We start from the raw sequence: 16,184 nt of genomic DNA on the forward strand, positions 1-16,184 counted from the left end.
AATTAATTGGAAATTCAAATAAACAACATGCACTTAGGTCAGTTTTTAACAATGTTATAATCGCAAACGCCCCTGGCTTTATTCTAGAGTGTGTTGATAACCAGATTCCGCTGGTTCTAAAGACAGCACCAGAAGATTACTGGCTATATGAGTACAGGGACAACCGAGACGGGAGAGAGAACCCTTAATATTGCTTAGGCTAGCAAATCTTGCCCAGAGATCCAGGTTGCTGATTCCCAGAGATGTCGTTTAACGGCTGCCTCAATATCAAGTACATGATCTGCTTCCCAGCCCATCGAAACTTCCCGTAAGGCTTGGAAACAAATAGGCTTCTATATAATATTTTAAAACCAAAACCAAAACAACGACAAATGCAGCTGATAAGTGGAACAAAATGGCGATGAATTACCGGCTCCATTATCACGTTATCAAGGCAGTCCGATCTCCTCGAAGCCCCTCGGATCGAGCACGCGGTCTATAAATTGCCACTGCTCATAGGCGGCAGCTTCAGTTCAATTCAGAACCCTTGTGCTGAGTTCATCTCCGAGTACCAGAGACATCTTCCGCAGATCATCGAGCAATTTCCAGAAAACAAAAAACGACTGGCAATCAATGCCTCCCTGTTTAAAGTGCTAACAAATCCCCTATCCAATTGGTTTTACTTAGTTAAAAAATAAACAAAGAAAAAACCAAAAACATTCTGGGACATATTTCGATCAGTGCGAAATATCCCCAATAAACCCAATTGTTGCGGACTTTAAGTTTGGCCTTTGAATGCTGCTGCTGCTGAACGGAAAAACCATCAACCTCGATCAGCATTTCACAGAGTGCTGGAAGCTAAGCTTATTAAGAAACTTTGACTTGTTCTCCCTCCTGAGTGCTATTTCCCTAACCGGTAAACCTAACTACCTTTATGACTAAAAATGAAGTAAGCATGACGAACTTTCGACTTCCTACAGCTACTAAGATGGCCGCCATTCCCCAAGGTGCATTCGCTGCCTGCAAGATCCGCGAGCAATTCAACGAACGCGAGATGATCGTCGCCCGTCTGAGGTCCGCTGCCTCCGATAAGGGTTCCGTTGACAACGGCAACTCGCTAACCCGTAAGTCCTCAATCTCCAGCCAATGGGGTGATTGGATCGCTTACTCATCGATTGCACCTTTTCAGAACGCGAGTACTCCCCGAACAAATACAACGACAAGCTAATGAACTCCATCTGGGGCCTGTACAATCGCTATTCCCCCCATAATGTGAAGAAGAACGAGTACGCCCCCACCAAGTGAGGACCTAAAAGGGGGGCACTCCGGCTTCCTCAAGGTCCAGCTGTAGTGCCCCCCACCTCCTGCCAGCATCCCCACCCAGGATGTTGGCCCCACTCACCTATATACTCAAAAAACTATAATCTCATACACTATAATCTCAGTAAATTTAAAACACTTGAAAACCGTTGGTAACAAATATATACCTTTTTAGTTATATTAAATGTCTATGATATTGTATGTAAAAGGCACACAAATCCAAGAAGCCTTATTTAACTTAATCAATCAAAGCTATATCCTCACACACTATAATCTCAATCGAACGTAGAAAAGCGTTGGTAACAAATATCTATTTAATTCTGTAATGTTTGTAAATTTCAATAAATACTTATGATATTGTATGTAAAGGGACAAAACCATGAAGCGCACGTAGCTCAATTTAAATAGCAGGATTCGTAAGTGGGGACCATGTACTTGATGTTGATGAAGGCATCTTCGCCGCCGTGAAGTTCCAGCACCTGCAATGTCTCATCGATGAGGTCCCCCAGATTCAGGTTGTTCTTCTGGGCATAGTCGATCTCATCGCCACAGTTTACTTGCGTTTTAAGAAAATGAAAAAGATGATGATGATGATGATGAATCCGTAGGGATAGAGCCAAAGAAAGCACCTACAGTTTTTCACCTTAAAGGCATTAAACATGGGCAGCAACTGTCGATAGAAGGGCACCAGGGCGGGTCCCACCAAATCCGAGGACATGACCAGCTGTTGGATTATCTTCAATGTCGTGCACATTACCTCCAGGTTTCGTGTGCTCAATGCGTCTGAAATGGGGGCGGATTTCAGTTGGTAGTTAGGATGCAAGGTGCAAATTAGACCGAAAAAGTTCGAGGCATTTGCGTGCCAGCCGAATCCCTGGTACTCACTCTTCAGCGGCAATATTAATTGCGGTATCACGGGGTGTATCTTCTCGCCCCCGGCCAGCAGCAAATCCGTAACTCCCTGGCGGGCGTATGTCTTATACGGATGTTTGGTCTCCGCCAGTCCGTCAAAGAAGAGCGGCAGATAGAGGCTGTAGTCCAGCTTTTCGATGTCCACCTGTTCGAGGGAAAAGGACGGGGAGAAAGACGAAGGCAGAGGGTCAAAGGTGAATGGAGCGCTCCGAGTTCGAAATTGGTTCGTGTACCGGCGGTGGCGTAAGTTTTGCAAGTGTACATTTGCACGCCATGCCGGTTAGCCCTTTTGCTGATTTCCATTAAGATGCTCCTTGTTTGTTTACGTTGTCAATGGAAAATTTTTAGAACAAAGCGAAAAGTGAGAATATTCGAACCTGTACCTGCCTACAGGCTTTATAGTATACGTCTAGTCTAATCTTATTTTGTGACAATATGGTCTGAGAGTCTGGTAGTCTGAAAGCTGCTCACGTGTCGTAGACTTATGTTAATAATGTTCCCACATGCCTGGAATATTTTTTATTGGCGCGAAATAGGGCGACATACACTTATACTGTGCGCACTGAAGGCTTTTCAAAAGAAATTCGTTAGAAACAATATGTTTTAGCTTCTGAACATTGTCTTTAAAGTTTAAAACTCACTTTATTAACAGGGGTGGGCAAAAGTATTTATAATTTATTTATAAGCATCTTCTCATTTGATTTGTGTAATTTCTTTTGACCACCAATGTACATAGATTGTTTTTCTCCAGGTGGCGTAAACATAGTTTTATTTCCGTTTTTTATAGCCCATATTTTAACGGTTTTTTTTAACAAGATCAATAGGTTGACAAGGCTATAAATGGGAGACTAATTTGGTTGCATAAAATTAAAACTGGCATACGTGTCGTATGAGTAATTTTTATAGAAACAGGGCTCACTTTTATTTACCATGCAGTAAGCTGAAAGATACATAGGTAATTTTCTTTTTTAACCATTTCTCAGTCTTCAAAATGTCATAAAACATTAACTCGCGAAAAAGAAAGGTAAATACTTGCAAAAATAAATATATGTGTTCTTAATTTTCTTGATCGCATTAATTACCGAAACGAATTTATAATTAAGTCATCGGCGACATCTCGGGCATCGCAGGATGGATAGGAGCCTCACACATGGGTTTCCCTGACTTCGACCTTCGACCCAGTGACGCAAATGAAGTAGTGTCACTCACATATCACTCGAATGCACACGAGCTGTCACGGCGGCATTTCGGCCTAGATAAACAAACGCACCGCTCAAAAGACATTCGCCGCATATGTGGGTGTGGCGAATAGGCCCTCCCAAGGTCTGTGACATTGAACCAGCTCGTAGGGTCACACATATCCGGTGGCAAATGTAGAAGACTCCCATACCCATACCCATATCCATATCCATACCTTCCATTTCTAACTCTGAAAAACTGACTGACAGTTGGACGGTGCGACGTTTTGAATGTCAGCAGTCGCATTCCGGACGGAATCGCTTGCCCGTCACCGGTGCTCTACTAACTCCGGAAATAGACAATGGCATATTATTTGCTCGTTTTCGCTTTTAGCTGCAACACTTGAAATAATTGGACACGCAGATGTACGAAATTCGAGCGAAACTCAAATAGGCGCTTCGCCTATAGGTCACCGAGTGGTAAGGTTACCTCCTTTTAGTGACAGTTTTTGATTTTGATTTGCCGACTCCAAATAGCATCTGGCATATGGAAAATTCTAGTTTATACAATCAAATACATCATTTTTCACCAATTTAAATTTTAGACTCCTGTTTAAATAAAAGTGCAATTTTAAAAAAATGGAACAAATGCGCAACTATTTATGGTAAGCTAGAAATATGTTATATTCAATAATGATGATGATATTCTAGGACTTTTACTTGTTAAGGTTCAGTCTAACGGAAAAATTACGCAGGAACCGCAGCCATAATAGCACTATTGACCCTATTGACTAATGGAATTTATTATGTGTTCCCCACCTGACATTCCCCATTACTCACCGTCCAGCCGATCTTATCGCCCCCACACAGATACTCCATCTTGATGGGCAGGTCCCCGCGGTCAAAGTACATCCGAAACAGGGTTCCTCGCCCCGGATCATTACCCCCTCCTCCCACGGCGCCACCAGTCAGACCCATTCCCAAATTGAAGGTGGACATGGACTTTTGCTGCCGCCTTAGAACTGGAAATCAGTACACGGAAATCATTAGGGAAACAAACAGCGGCCTGTGACAGAGAGGCAAACAAACAAATAAACGCACTTTTCGGGGCTCGAGCCCTGGCACTGGCTGTCTTGGGGGCGGACTCGTGGATGGGTCCGTCTATGACGACGGTGTTCTTCTGCTGCGACTGGATGGAGAAGGGCGGCACGAGGCGGGAGGAGACGGCCGCCCCGTGGACGCCGCTCAGCGGACGCAGTTGCCCCGGATTGGCGGACTTGGAGCGGACCTGTCTCAGCGAGATGGCGGTACCATGGTAGTCGTGCGTCGGACGCCTACCCGTGGCGGTGCGTGCCGTTTGGGCCATGGCCATTCCGGAAACGGAGTACAACGACGATGTGCAGCCACGTAGTGTAAACAGCGAACTGGCGAGCGAAGGAATTTTCTAGCCTGGCACTCCTGGTGTTGGCGTTGCTGTCGCTTTTGCTGTTGCTGTTGCCGTTGGGTGTCGTGTCGTTTCTATGGAGCACGTTGCTAGGGCTCTCCAACTCTCGGACTCCCCCGCCGGCTTAGTGACCGATAAGCCAACAGCTAAAGCCGCTTACTCGGATTCGAAGTCGGGCTCGGTTTCGTGGGTGCTCTCTTCCAGTCGCATTTATTATAATGTCAAACAATCCGGTTAGCCCCATAGGCGCCAGTTATGTTGCGCTCATTGCTTGTATTATCATTGGTACGAATGAGTACGAATTTCCAATCTCCGGAATGAACATTGATTTGCAAAGAATTTTTATGAAGCGTTGAGGGTCAGCGAACCCATCGGAGCGGAGTGGATCAGGGTTTTCTGAGTAAAACCACTGATTAACAAAGACAAATTGATGTAGCAGTCGTCAACCTTTCCAGCCTTAACCCAGCTGATCCGAAAGTGATTTTAAATAGTTTAGTATGCGATCAGCAAAATAACTTATAAGTTATAATTACCCAACAAACAAAAAGCAACTTAACTTTGGACAGTCAATATTAAATTTAAATTATATTAAAATATGAGAAGACGATAAAGTAAAATAACTAAGCTAGGAAGCGAATTAATTTGTAAAATCATATATTTATAAATCTAAAGATTTATGTCGGTACAGTAAGCTTAAAAAATTCTAGAATGAGCTGAGTTCAAACAGGGTTTTAGTCACAGGAAACATACGAAAGCTTTTTCTTATCATTAATTGAACACTTTGAATACCAAATTATTATAAGTTTTGTATTCGCATGTATCATAATGCTTTATGACGAAAAAAACGCGTCGTTTTTCAACCGTTTTTGGATTGTGCCCTTTTATTTTTCTGGCGAATGTAGCTCAATTTTATAAAAATAATGAAATTTAAAATGCGCGCTTTCTAGTTCTTCGATAAATTGCCACCTTTGCTTACCAGCACTGGAGCCTTGTTTACGTTTTCCATTGAAACCCATCGGATGTATGGTAACGCCACATCTCCAGATCTGGCAACACTGCACCTGTCTGTGCGGGTGGCGTGTTGTAAAGTGCTGGGACCAGAACCCTCATACCCTAGCCAACACTGACCGGGAACGAATAAAGAACAAAAGTGTGTGATATGTCGCTGTGAATTTCCGAACTATCTGTGTGTTTTCGTACTATCTTTAAGTTTCGCGCAAAGTCAAGGCCAGCGGAAGCCGGTGAGCAGAGAGATGGCGGCCAACATGTCCTCCTTCGAGCTGAAGAAGCTGTCGGAAGAGTCGCTCTTGCAGCCGCCGGAAAAGGTGTTCGACATAATGTACAAGCTGGGCGAGGGAAGCTACGGGTCGGTGTACAAGGCGCTCCACAAGGAGAGCAGCTCCATCGTGGCCATCAAACTGGTGCCGGTGGAGTCCGATCTGCACGAGATCATCAAGGAGATATCCATTATGCAACAGTGCGACTCGCCGTACGTGGTTCGTTACTATGGCTCCTACTTCAAGCAGTACGACCTGTGGATCTGCATGGAGTACTGTGGTGCCGGCAGCGTCTCCGATATCATGCGGTTGCGCAAGAAGACGCTCACCGAGGACGAAATCGCCACCATCCTGTCGGACACGCTGAAGGGTCTGGTCTATCTGCATCTTCGCCGCAAGATCCACCGCGACATTAAGGCGGCCAACATCCTGCTCAATACCGAAGGCTATGCCAAGTTGGCCGACTTCGGGGTGGCAGGCCAGCTTACGGACACGATGGCCAAGCGGAACACGGTCATCGGGACTCCCTTCTGGATGGCCCCCGAGGTGATCGAGGAAATCGGCTACGATTGTGTGGCCGACATCTGGTCGCTGGGTATCACAGCCCTGGAAATGGCCGAAGGCAAGCCGCCCTACGGTGACATCCATCCCATGCGGGCCATCTTCATGATTCCCCAGAAGCCGCCACCTTCGTTCCGCGAGCCGGATCGCTGGAGCACCGAGTTCATCGACTTTGTGAGCAAGTGCCTGGTGAAGGAGCCGGACGATCGGGCCACGGCCACCGAGCTGCTGGAGCACGAGTTCATACGCAACGCCAAGCACAGATCGATCCTGAAGCCCATGCTGGAGGAAACCTGTGGCATTCGCGAGCAGCAGCGGGCCAACCGAAGCGCCTTCGGGGTGGCCGCCAGCCAGGCCAAGAGTCTGGCCACCCAGGAGAACGGTAAGCTGCAGAACATACTGGACGTCGTGTTCATGGAGGATCCGGGCACCCTGGTGCCGGAAAAGTTGGCCGACTACCATCTGAGCTCGGCATCGGACGCCACCATGATAGCGCATGCGGAGCAGGGCGTGGACGAGGGCACATTGGGGCCGGGAGGTCTGAGAAACCTGGCCAAGGCAGCTGATCACACGGTAGGCAGCGCAGCGGCATCGGCAGAAGCATCTACCCTGGATGTACCGGCAGTGGACAGTGGCACAATGGTGGAGCTAGAGTCAAATTTGGGTAAGAAAATGTGTTTACTTTGGGTTGTATAATGTTATAATGGTTGTTAAATATTCAGGCACTATGGTGATCAACTCGGACTCGGACGACTCCACAACGGCGAAGCAAAACGACGATCAGAAGCCGCGCAATCGCTACAGGCCGCAGTTCCTGGAGCACTTCGACCGGAAGAATGCGGGCGATGCTCGCGGAGATGAGAAATCCATGCCCACCGAGTATTCCCCGGCGGCAGCCGAGCAGCAGCAGCAGCAGCAACAGCAGCAGCAAGAGGAGCAGCACCTGGCTAGCGGGGCCAACGATCTGAACAACTGGGAGCACAACATGGAAATGCAGTTCCAGCAGATCTCCGCCATCAATCAGTATGGTCTGCAACAGCATCAGCACCAGCAGCAGGTACTCATGGCCTATCCACTGATGAACGAGCAGCTCATTGCGCTGAACAATCAGCAGAATCTGCTGCTCAGCAATGCAGCGCCAATGGGCCAGCAGGGAATGCCGGCAGCCGCGGCACCAGCTCAACCGCCGCCCGCATATCAGAACCAGCATATGCACACACAATCGCACGCGTATGTGGAGGGTGAATTTGAGTTCCTCAAGTTCCTCACCTTCGACGATCTGAACCAGCGGCTGTGCAACATCGATCACGAGATGGAGCTGGAGATCGAGCAACTAAACAAGAAATACAATGCCAAGCGGCAACCCATTGTGGACGCCATGAATGCGAAGCGCAAACGCCAGCAGAATATCAATAATAATCTGATTAAGATATAGGAATAGCAACTCACAATTTCGCATGACAACTGAAAATTGAATTTCAACTCTCACAACGGCCTCTGCATTGGGTTGAATTCGCAGATAAATGTCGGACGTTACAGACGCAATATCTGTATCCTCGCGAAATTGTTCATATATTGAGCTAATTCGACCTGGTGGAAAGGCATTCAAACCAATCACAAGAAATGAAAACACAAAAGCTTTATTGTAAAATGCAGTGAAAACAGGATGAAATGTGGTCAAAGGAGTCGTCGGCAGAATCTTCCAGCACGAATACATGTGTTCTGTTTGTTCCACTTTGGTTTTCATCACATTTTAGTTTGGTTTCGTATGTTTTAGCTTCCATTGATCTGTTCTCAAGTATTGATATGTTCGAATCAAGTTTATATTGTGTTTATTGTAGCTGCCCGCATGATCAACTGCCTAAGCCTTATCTTAATTTATAAGACTACTATTATTCGTTCTTCCCTGTTAACTATTAACCTTAATCTCTTTGAAACCCCTAAGTTTTGTCTTCGTGCGAAAAAAAAAAATCAGCAACCCGTCAAGCAATAATTATAAAGAAGTAACAATTTTATACGCATTGGAATGCATATTTTTCGAAAGTATATTTCTCAAAGCAAAATGCACAGAAGCACTCACATATAAACATTTATATATACCTAGTACTTTTAGCAATTATAAATAATTTACATAATAAATATATAGGAATATATGAAGCAAAAAATATTACACAATTGATTACACTTTGTCTTAACCTATTAATTTTGAAATGTCACATAAGAAAATGGTCTGCTCCCGTCGTATGATATTTCCTCCTTTGATTTATCTCTGAATTATATCTAGTCTTGTATGTCCATTTCTTGAGTTGCCTGCTGCATATTCTGCAGTTGAGCCCTCAAATCCTCGGGCAAGCTGTGTTCGTTCAAGGCACTGGGATCTTCGCCATCGACGACAATCTCCTCTGGATCTGGGGCTCGTGGCAGAAAGTCAGCATCCGCGAAGAGTTTGCCGAATATGTGGCGAGCATTAGCAATGGCCGCGTCATAATCCAACTCATAGGTCGGGGCATCTGTGTAGTGAATGTGCTCGGCAGCGACACTTGTATTGCACTGGGCAGCAATTGTAAAGTACGAGCTAAATATTATTTGTGCATCAGAGTGATCGAAGAGTTGGCTAGTAAAAGCAGACAGATCGGCGGCAGGATTCTCGCTTACAGCGGGCGTGGTCAAGTGAAAGATGTCTGAAAGAAATGCACTTATTAAATATTTAGCAATCGCAGAGTTTCTATTCATTCTTACACAATCCCTCGGGACATGCTCCTGTGTAATGGGCCAGTTGAATTAAGATGGCTTCACGTGAACCTTCGACATCGATCAGTCGCAAAAGATTCACACCACCACCACCCTTGTTCAACTCCTCGTTGCCCAGGGGACTGGACGATATGAACAAGCCCCGTGAGATGTGAGCCTTCAACTCGACGCCCTTTGAAACTGGTGAATAGCCAGGTGCAGAGACCACATTCTTTGCCCGCAGTGTTTTTCCTGCGCTACTCAACAGGAATTCGTTCGAATTCGAGTTCAAGGCAATGTCGTCAACAGGTCGCTTCAGGCAATAAATGCCACCATATACAGCGCACAGTCGGCAGAAACACTGCGGCAATTCCCCGCAGCCATACATGGGAAACAGGAAGGGTGTGTTGCCATAGCGGCCCAAGCTGCCCAGAAATCGCTGCGTGCGCTGCATACCCTCCTCGAAGCTGGTGGTGGGGTCGCACATGGCAATGGCCTGCATCACGCACGACGAGATCTTTTCAGTCACGCGCTGCGCCTTCAGGTACTCCTGGAAAGTGCGCCCCCGGAACTCCAGCGAATCCTCGTTGCACTTGTCCTCGCCGTAATCATTGCAGGCTGTGAGGAACTTCATCAGCAGCCGTTTCTCCACTATGGTCAGCGTCTTGGTGTTGAAGACATCGCTGCGGGAGCAGGGCACGGACACAATCTCGCCGTTGTGGCGCATGCACACATGGTCGACCGCTCGGAATTCAGCATATCGGCAGATATTTGACTTAATGAGCAATTGCACCAGCTCCCCGGCGGCGTACAGGATGCGAGGGCATAGATCCAGGCTAAAGCGACGCGACTTGGCCAGCACAGAGTCCCGATTCCAAGGTTGTTCGCCTGTTTCCGAATCGCGGGTGTGCCAGGTGTAACTGCAATTTCGCAATGTCGAATGTGGTTCGGGCTTCTGGTCCAAGCGGGCACACAAAGCGTCCATGCTGAAGGAGCTCCACACGTCCCCGTAGTACTCATTGCTGTCCAGATGGAGCACCGATTTGCCCACCCTGCTGGCCGCAGCAGCGATGCAGGATTCGGTGAAGCCTAAAAAGGGCGTCCCTCAATGACTCATTCTTGTTTCAAACTTATAATTGAAGCTAGTTTTTTACCCGTGCCTATGACCACTAGGTCGAACTGCTCCGGAAGGTCATCCAACATCTTTTTAGTATTATTATCCCTTTTAATTTAACAACTTTTAGGTAAAATATAAATAATTTGTGAATTTATTGCGAATTTACTATGGAACAGCTGATTAGAGATGGGCAACTAACGGTGACGTCAACAGCCACCAGCTGCTAACAGTGTTGGCTAACTTCTCGAAATGGCTAAACGCCAGTGCAAAAATCAACAGGTGCAATAAGACAACACACACCCACACAGGCGCGGGTGTGCTTGTAGTGGTTTTAGCCGCTACCATGGAAACGGAAAAATCGTAAACAAAAGCCGGAAAATTGTGGATCGCAGAATGTTCGCTGCCGCAAAATAAATATAAAGCCAGTCATGTCCTTTGAAAAAATACTGTACAAATATGAGGAACCGCACGGTATCGGCGATGTGTACTTCATTTGGCAGAAGGCCCTGTTGGCCACCACCGGAACCGATGGCTCCGTGGCCCTGTACAACCGTCAGGGGCAGCTGGTGCAGCGCATCATACTCTCGGGGTTAGCAATGACCAGTCTAGAAAGTAATGATAATTAGTAAAATATCCCCTCCTTCAGGCTCTGCTCGGGATTCGCCTGGGACCAGGAGGGCGATCTGCTGGGCATCATCACCAGCGGTTCGCCCAACATAACCCTGTGGGACTACAACAGCCAGGAAAAGATCAGCGTGGAAACGGGTCTGCGAGATCCGCTGACCTGCATCCTCTGGTCCAAGCAGCATCAGCTACTGGCCGTGGGCACTGGACGCGGCAACCTGGCCATCTACAACCACCGCAGCGGAAAGCGACCCACTCCGGTGCTGGGCAAGCACAGCAAACGAATCACCTGCGGCGCATGGTCCGCCCAGAATTTGCTGGCACTCGGCTCGGAGGACAAGAGCTTCTCGCTGAGCAACGAGGATGGGGACACGGTGCGTGTTGTCCAGCTAAGGGACGCACCCACCGACATGTACTTCGCCGAAATGGCCAACGACGAACGCATTGCCGGGGACAATGCCATCAGCATGATCATCGGCAAGCGCACCCTGTTCCTCTACTACCTGCCCGAGCCGGAGAATCCCACGGAGCTGGGCTTCCAGAGTCGCTATGGATCGTTGATGCAGCACAAGTGGTTCGGCGATGGCTACATCCTGCTGGGCTTCTCCAACGGACATGTGGTGGCCATCTCCACGCATCCCAAGGACGTCGGCCAGGAGCTGTGGCAGGTGAAGAACCACAAGGACACGCTGACGGGGCTGGCCTACTGCCCCACCCTGGACATAGTGGCCTCTTGCGGAGATGACAGGTTAGTAGTGACGATCAAAAGCCTTTATTGTTTTGGTTAAAGCTTAAAAGAGTTTCCTTAAAAATGTTAAAAACACATTTATTCTTAAAAGAACATTCATACAGACATAAATATTATTTATTATCCTCAAGCAGACGAATTAATATAGTCTTTTATGATAATAATATAGGCAGGGTTCAGATAGATTTTGTAATTTTATCAATCCCTGCACTCGGGATGTTTCAGAAATCTCTTATAACCATTTTCCAATCGAAAGTCCATACAAATTCTAGAAAATCCTATGTAAATTATTATATTAGAAACCTTAAGAAATGTAAGTAACAACGAACTGATTTTATTATACTTTTTAAGCAGCATTAAGATTCACTCAATAACGAATCTCCAGGAAACTGAGCGAATCATAACCGTGCCCGACCATGCCGGTGTCCAGATGATCGACTGGTCTCCCGATGGCCAACTGCTGGCAGTGACCACGAACCACGGCACTGTCTACATCTATGTGACTAAGCTGCCGCACCTGTTCGCCGTGTCCGCTCCTCGGATTGTGATGCTGAGCAGTCTGGCCGAGGTGTCCATCTATGTGTACGCCCCGGAGAAAACCAAGTCACTGCCATTCCGCTTGCCACTGGAGGGAGAGCCCACCTTCATGGCCGTGGGCCCTTATAACTTTGCCGCCGGAATCGAGAAGCACGTTTGGTTCTATGATCTCGGCAAGAGCCTGGGCGAGGAGCCGCGTCCACTTAGCGAACGCGACTTCCCGCGAAGCGTGGAGAGCATGAGGCTGAATGCCGACTACTGTGCCGCTCTCTGTCCGCCGCAGCTGATCCTTCAGGCCATCGCCGCCGACAATCCCAACTGCAAGGACAAGCTGCAGGCTGTGTTTCCCACTGCTCTGCCCAATATGCCCAGCGACGTGGTTATCACATGCTTTGCATTAAGCCAGGAACTGCTGATATTCGCCACTGATGTGAGTCATCACTTCCTAATACTTTCAGAGCCAGATCTATAAGCAATAAGAAATGAGTTCCAAAAATAACTTTACAGGGTAAAAAAAATAATGTTTTAATCCAAATCCTTAATCTTCCTGTACTCCCAGATAGGCCACCTGGTTTTTTATTCACTGGAAAAGTGGGACAGCTGCACCATCTACAGGCATAGCATGGGCATTCGGCAGCTTTTCATCGACATCGAAGGCACCAAGGTCATATTTATAGACGATCATTCGCAAGGCTATGTGTTTCTGCCCGTTGTGGAGGAGGCCTTGCTCATTCCGGACATTCCCAAGCAGTGTCTCGGCTGTCTGTGGGATTTGACGCAGCCGAATATATTCATCAGCTACGATGCGAGAATCGTGAACACCCACACATTTGTGCGACACTCTGTGCAAGGGACACACACCTTAAAAGTGGGTGAGTCCAAGCTGAATCCGGGTCAATTTCCACTGTTGTTGTGTGGCGGGGAAATGGCACTGCACATTGATGGTGGTCAGTATGCCACCCAGTCGCTCAGCACCCATGTCGTGAATCCAAGCAACAGTCAGATGGCGAACCTTCAGGTGCTCCTGCGGCTGAGAAACTACGACGAGGCCTTCAAGCTGTGCAAGCAGATGAATCTCAGCAGTGCCTGGCGGGAGTTTGGAGAGCAGGCCATTGCAGATCTAGAACCGGATATAGGTGAGTATTTCACTGCCCTTCGCTTGACCACCGATCCTTTATTGATCAATTCATAGCCATTCGAGCGTATCGTCAGCTGGGCGAAGCTGCTTTTGTAAATGCCTTGGGAGAACTACGCTATGTCGAGGACTTGGACATGCTTATAGGCTGCTGTTGTACGCTTTTGGGTCAGTACGACCAGGCCAAGGAGCACATGTTGAAGGGAGTTTATACCCGAGCAGCCCTGGAACTCTGTCGGGATCTACTGCAATGGGATCAGGCGCTGCTCCTGGCCCACAAAAACGATCCCCAAGAAGTGCCCTATATAGCCAGGGAGTACGCCCAGCAATTGGAGTTCACGTAAGGTCAACAATGTTGAGAGATGATCCTCAATGGAATAACCCTTTCTTGTTTCGCAGTGGCAACTATGCAGATGCTCTTTATCACTACGAGAAGGGCTACAAGGAGGATTTGATCAACAGCAAGGAGACTGATACTGCTGCTTTAATGGAAAGTTCGCCTGAGTACGAGGAGCATGTGCGTCTTTGCAAAATGGGCATTGCTAGGACCTCTATCAGAGCGGGAGACTTTAGACGAGGGGTAAAAATCTGTATGCTTTGGTTACCTAACAAAGGTATTTAACAAAATGTTTTTGTTTGTTTCTGAAAAAAGATTCAATATGCCGTGGAGTTGGAGGATCAGCAGCTTCTGTTTGACTGCGCTGAACTATTGGCCACCGTGGGACATCTTACCGAGGCAGCGGGATTGTACGAACGCGGTGGCTTCTATGATGAGGCCTGTGGCCACTACATTGCTCTGAAGATGTGGAACAAAGCCAACAATGTTTTGCCCAAGGTGAAGAGCACCAAACTACATGCCGCCTATGCCAAGGCGAAGGAGAACGATGGCCATTTCGAGGAGGCAATAAGGAGCTATCGTATTGCCGGTGACTTGGATGCCTGCGTTAGGATCTATCTGGACCATCTTTGCGATCCCCATGCAGCTTCCGAAATCGTTCTGGAGTCGCGTTCCATGGACTCTGCCAAACTTCTGGCCAAGTTCTACCAGAAGATCGGCGATGTAGAGCAGGCTCTTCAGTTCCTTGTCATCTGCGGCTGTGTAGAGGAGGCCTTTGCCCTCGCCCAGCGACACAACAAGTTGAGGCGTCATGGCGAGCTCCTCGAGCGATATGAGAATGCCAAATCCTCCGATTACTTGGCGCTGGCTCATTACTTCGAGGGTGAGAAGTACACACTACTGGCAGGAAAGTATTACTTTCTGGCCAGGGAGTTTACCAAGGCGTTGAGGTTTTTGCTCAAAGCGTCAGCGTTTAACAACGAGGAGCAGGTTTCGCTATCGCTGGCCATTGACTGTGTGGCCACCTCGAACAATGAGCAGCTGGCCTCCCAACTTATTGAGTTTCTGTTGGGTGAAGTGGATGGCGTACCCAAGGATCCCCGGTATCTTTTTCGCTTATACATGGCTAGGAAACACTACAAGGATGCGGCCAAGACGGCTGTTATTATCGCCAACCAGGAACAGCTCGCTGGAAACTACAAATCGGCAAGGGACCTATTGTACTCCATGTACCAGGAACTACGACGAAACAATCTGTCGGTGACGGCTGAAATGAGGCACCAATTTATCCTACTACATCGCTACACCTTGGTGCGAATTCACGTTAAACTGGGCAACCATTTGCTGGCCGCCAAGCTCCTGGTTCAAGTGGCCGCCTGCATATCCCAGTTTCCAGAGCGTAAGGACATAAGTCTTATGTATTTAACGTTTCTCATTATTTATACATTTTGCAGACATCATTCCCATTCTCACCTCCACCGTAATTGAGTGTCATCGAGCTGGTCTCAAGAAGTCGGCCTTTACCTATGCCTCCACTCTGATGCGCCCGGATTACAGGAACCAACTAGACCCGCGCTATGCGAAGAAGATCGAGTCGATTGTGCGCAAGGCTCCCAAGGGCATCAAGCAGTTGCGGGATGAGATCGACGACGAGACCATGGAGTGTCCCATCTGCGACTCGAACCTGGCCAACATGGAGGTCACCTGCTACAGCTGCAAGACCACACTGCCCATCTGCATCGCCACTGGACAGCACATTATCAAGCAGCTGATGACCTCCTGTCCGCAATGCGATTTTCTTTGCTTCCGTGCCGAGATGGAGAAGTAAGTTCGTTATTATCTTATGTGTAATTAAAAGTAACTGACTAGACTTTTTATTTTTAAATCTTTTTAGTATTCTGTCGGAAAATGGAGAGTGTCCCATGTGTGGCGAGCACGTGGCACCGGAGCAGCTACTGGATGTGGAGGACATTCGGCCCTACATTCTGGCAGCCTCTTAGGATTTAGTCACTTAAGGACTGAACTGAAGCAAACAAATAGACTGCACATCACAACACCAAAAAATAGATACATTTAAGTTGCATAGCACAAAATACACTTGATATATCACAGAAGAAAAAATTTGATATTTTTCTATTGTTTAAGGGGAGGGGAACCTTAAATAAACATCGATGAATCAAGGATTCTAGAAGATGCCGTTTAGCGTGTTAAATGAAAAACCTTTTTATTTAACTTAACTTAGTTTTTAGGGTTTCATGTAATAATTTCCCTCCACAAGTTCAAAA

The 16,184-nt window shown here is 47.4% G+C and overlaps 5 protein-coding genes across 8 annotated transcripts; 3 read left to right on the forward strand and 2 right to left on the reverse strand.

Annotated features, from left to right (window-relative positions):
* Positions 1 to 506: 506 nt before the first annotated feature.
* On the forward strand, positions 507 to 1,661 carry LOC108143585. The gene is made up of 3 exons (XM_017268101.2): positions 507 to 895; positions 960 to 1,103; positions 1,169 to 1,661. Exons 1-3 carry the CDS (start codon positions 775 to 777, stop codon positions 1,282 to 1,284), a joined length of 381 nt encoding a protein of 126 aa, XP_017123590.1. The 5' UTR covers positions 507 to 774; the 3' UTR covers positions 1,285 to 1,661.
* On the reverse strand, positions 1,596 to 4,924 carry LOC108143584 (parkin coregulated gene protein homolog). 2 transcript variants are annotated; one of them, XM_017268100.2, is made up of 5 exons: positions 4,491 to 4,924; positions 4,230 to 4,411; positions 2,185 to 2,356; positions 1,933 to 2,082; positions 1,596 to 1,855 (listed from the first exon to the last, which is right to left on the reverse strand). In XM_017268100.2, the coding sequence occupies exons 1-5, from the start codon at positions 4,759 to 4,761 to the stop codon at positions 1,695 to 1,697; spliced, it is 936 nt and encodes a 311-aa protein (XP_017123589.1). In that variant the 5' UTR covers positions 4,762 to 4,924; the 3' UTR covers positions 1,596 to 1,694. The 2 variants fall into 2 exon arrangements, with proteins under 2 accessions (XP_017123589.1, XP_041563369.1); XM_041707435.1 differs by lacking the exons at positions 4,230 to 4,411; positions 4,491 to 4,924 and adding an exon at positions 2,445 to 4,161.
* Positions 4,925 to 5,935: 1,011 nt separating this feature from the next.
* Positions 5,936 to 8,785, forward strand: LOC108143486 (serine/threonine-protein kinase hippo). The gene is made up of 2 exons (XM_017267934.2): positions 5,936 to 7,335; positions 7,394 to 8,785. Exons 1-2 carry the CDS (start codon positions 6,087 to 6,089, stop codon positions 8,104 to 8,106), a joined length of 1,962 nt encoding a protein of 653 aa, XP_017123423.1. The 5' UTR covers positions 5,936 to 6,086; the 3' UTR covers positions 8,107 to 8,785.
* On the reverse strand, positions 8,682 to 10,706 carry LOC108143487 (rab proteins geranylgeranyltransferase component A). Its single transcript, XM_017267936.2, has 3 exons — positions 10,556 to 10,706; positions 9,411 to 10,490; positions 8,682 to 9,352 (listed from the first exon to the last, which is right to left on the reverse strand). Exons 1-3 carry the CDS (start codon positions 10,602 to 10,604, stop codon positions 8,952 to 8,954), a joined length of 1,530 nt encoding a protein of 509 aa, XP_017123425.1. The 5' UTR covers positions 10,605 to 10,706; the 3' UTR covers positions 8,682 to 8,951.
* Positions 10,707 to 10,803: 97 nt separating this feature from the next.
* Positions 10,804 to 16,001, forward strand: LOC108143485 (WD repeat-containing protein 19). Of its 3 annotated transcripts, none has more exons than XM_017267932.2 (9): positions 10,804 to 11,107; positions 11,165 to 11,890; positions 12,242 to 12,857; positions 12,987 to 13,563; positions 13,620 to 13,902; positions 13,962 to 14,142; positions 14,215 to 15,298; positions 15,354 to 15,723; positions 15,794 to 16,001. In XM_017267932.2, the coding sequence occupies exons 1-9, from the start codon at positions 10,947 to 10,949 to the stop codon at positions 15,897 to 15,899; spliced, it is 4,104 nt and encodes a 1,367-aa protein (XP_017123421.1). In that variant the 5' UTR covers positions 10,804 to 10,946; the 3' UTR covers positions 15,900 to 16,001. The 3 variants fall into 3 exon arrangements, with proteins under 3 accessions (XP_017123421.1, XP_017123422.1, XP_041563210.1); XM_017267933.2 differs by having other exon boundaries at positions 12,245 to 12,857; XM_041707276.1 differs by lacking the exons at positions 10,804 to 11,107; positions 11,165 to 11,890 and having other exon boundaries at positions 12,792 to 12,857; positions 12,991 to 13,563.
* The last annotated feature ends 183 nt before the right edge of the window (positions 16,002 to 16,184 follow it).

This window comes from Drosophila elegans, unplaced genomic scaffold (assembly GCF_018152505.1).
Source record: "Drosophila elegans isolate 14027-0461.03 unplaced genomic scaffold, ASM1815250v1 contig_183, whole genome shotgun sequence".
NCBI classification, from domain to species: Eukaryota; Metazoa; Arthropoda; class Insecta; order Diptera; family Drosophilidae; genus Drosophila; species Drosophila elegans.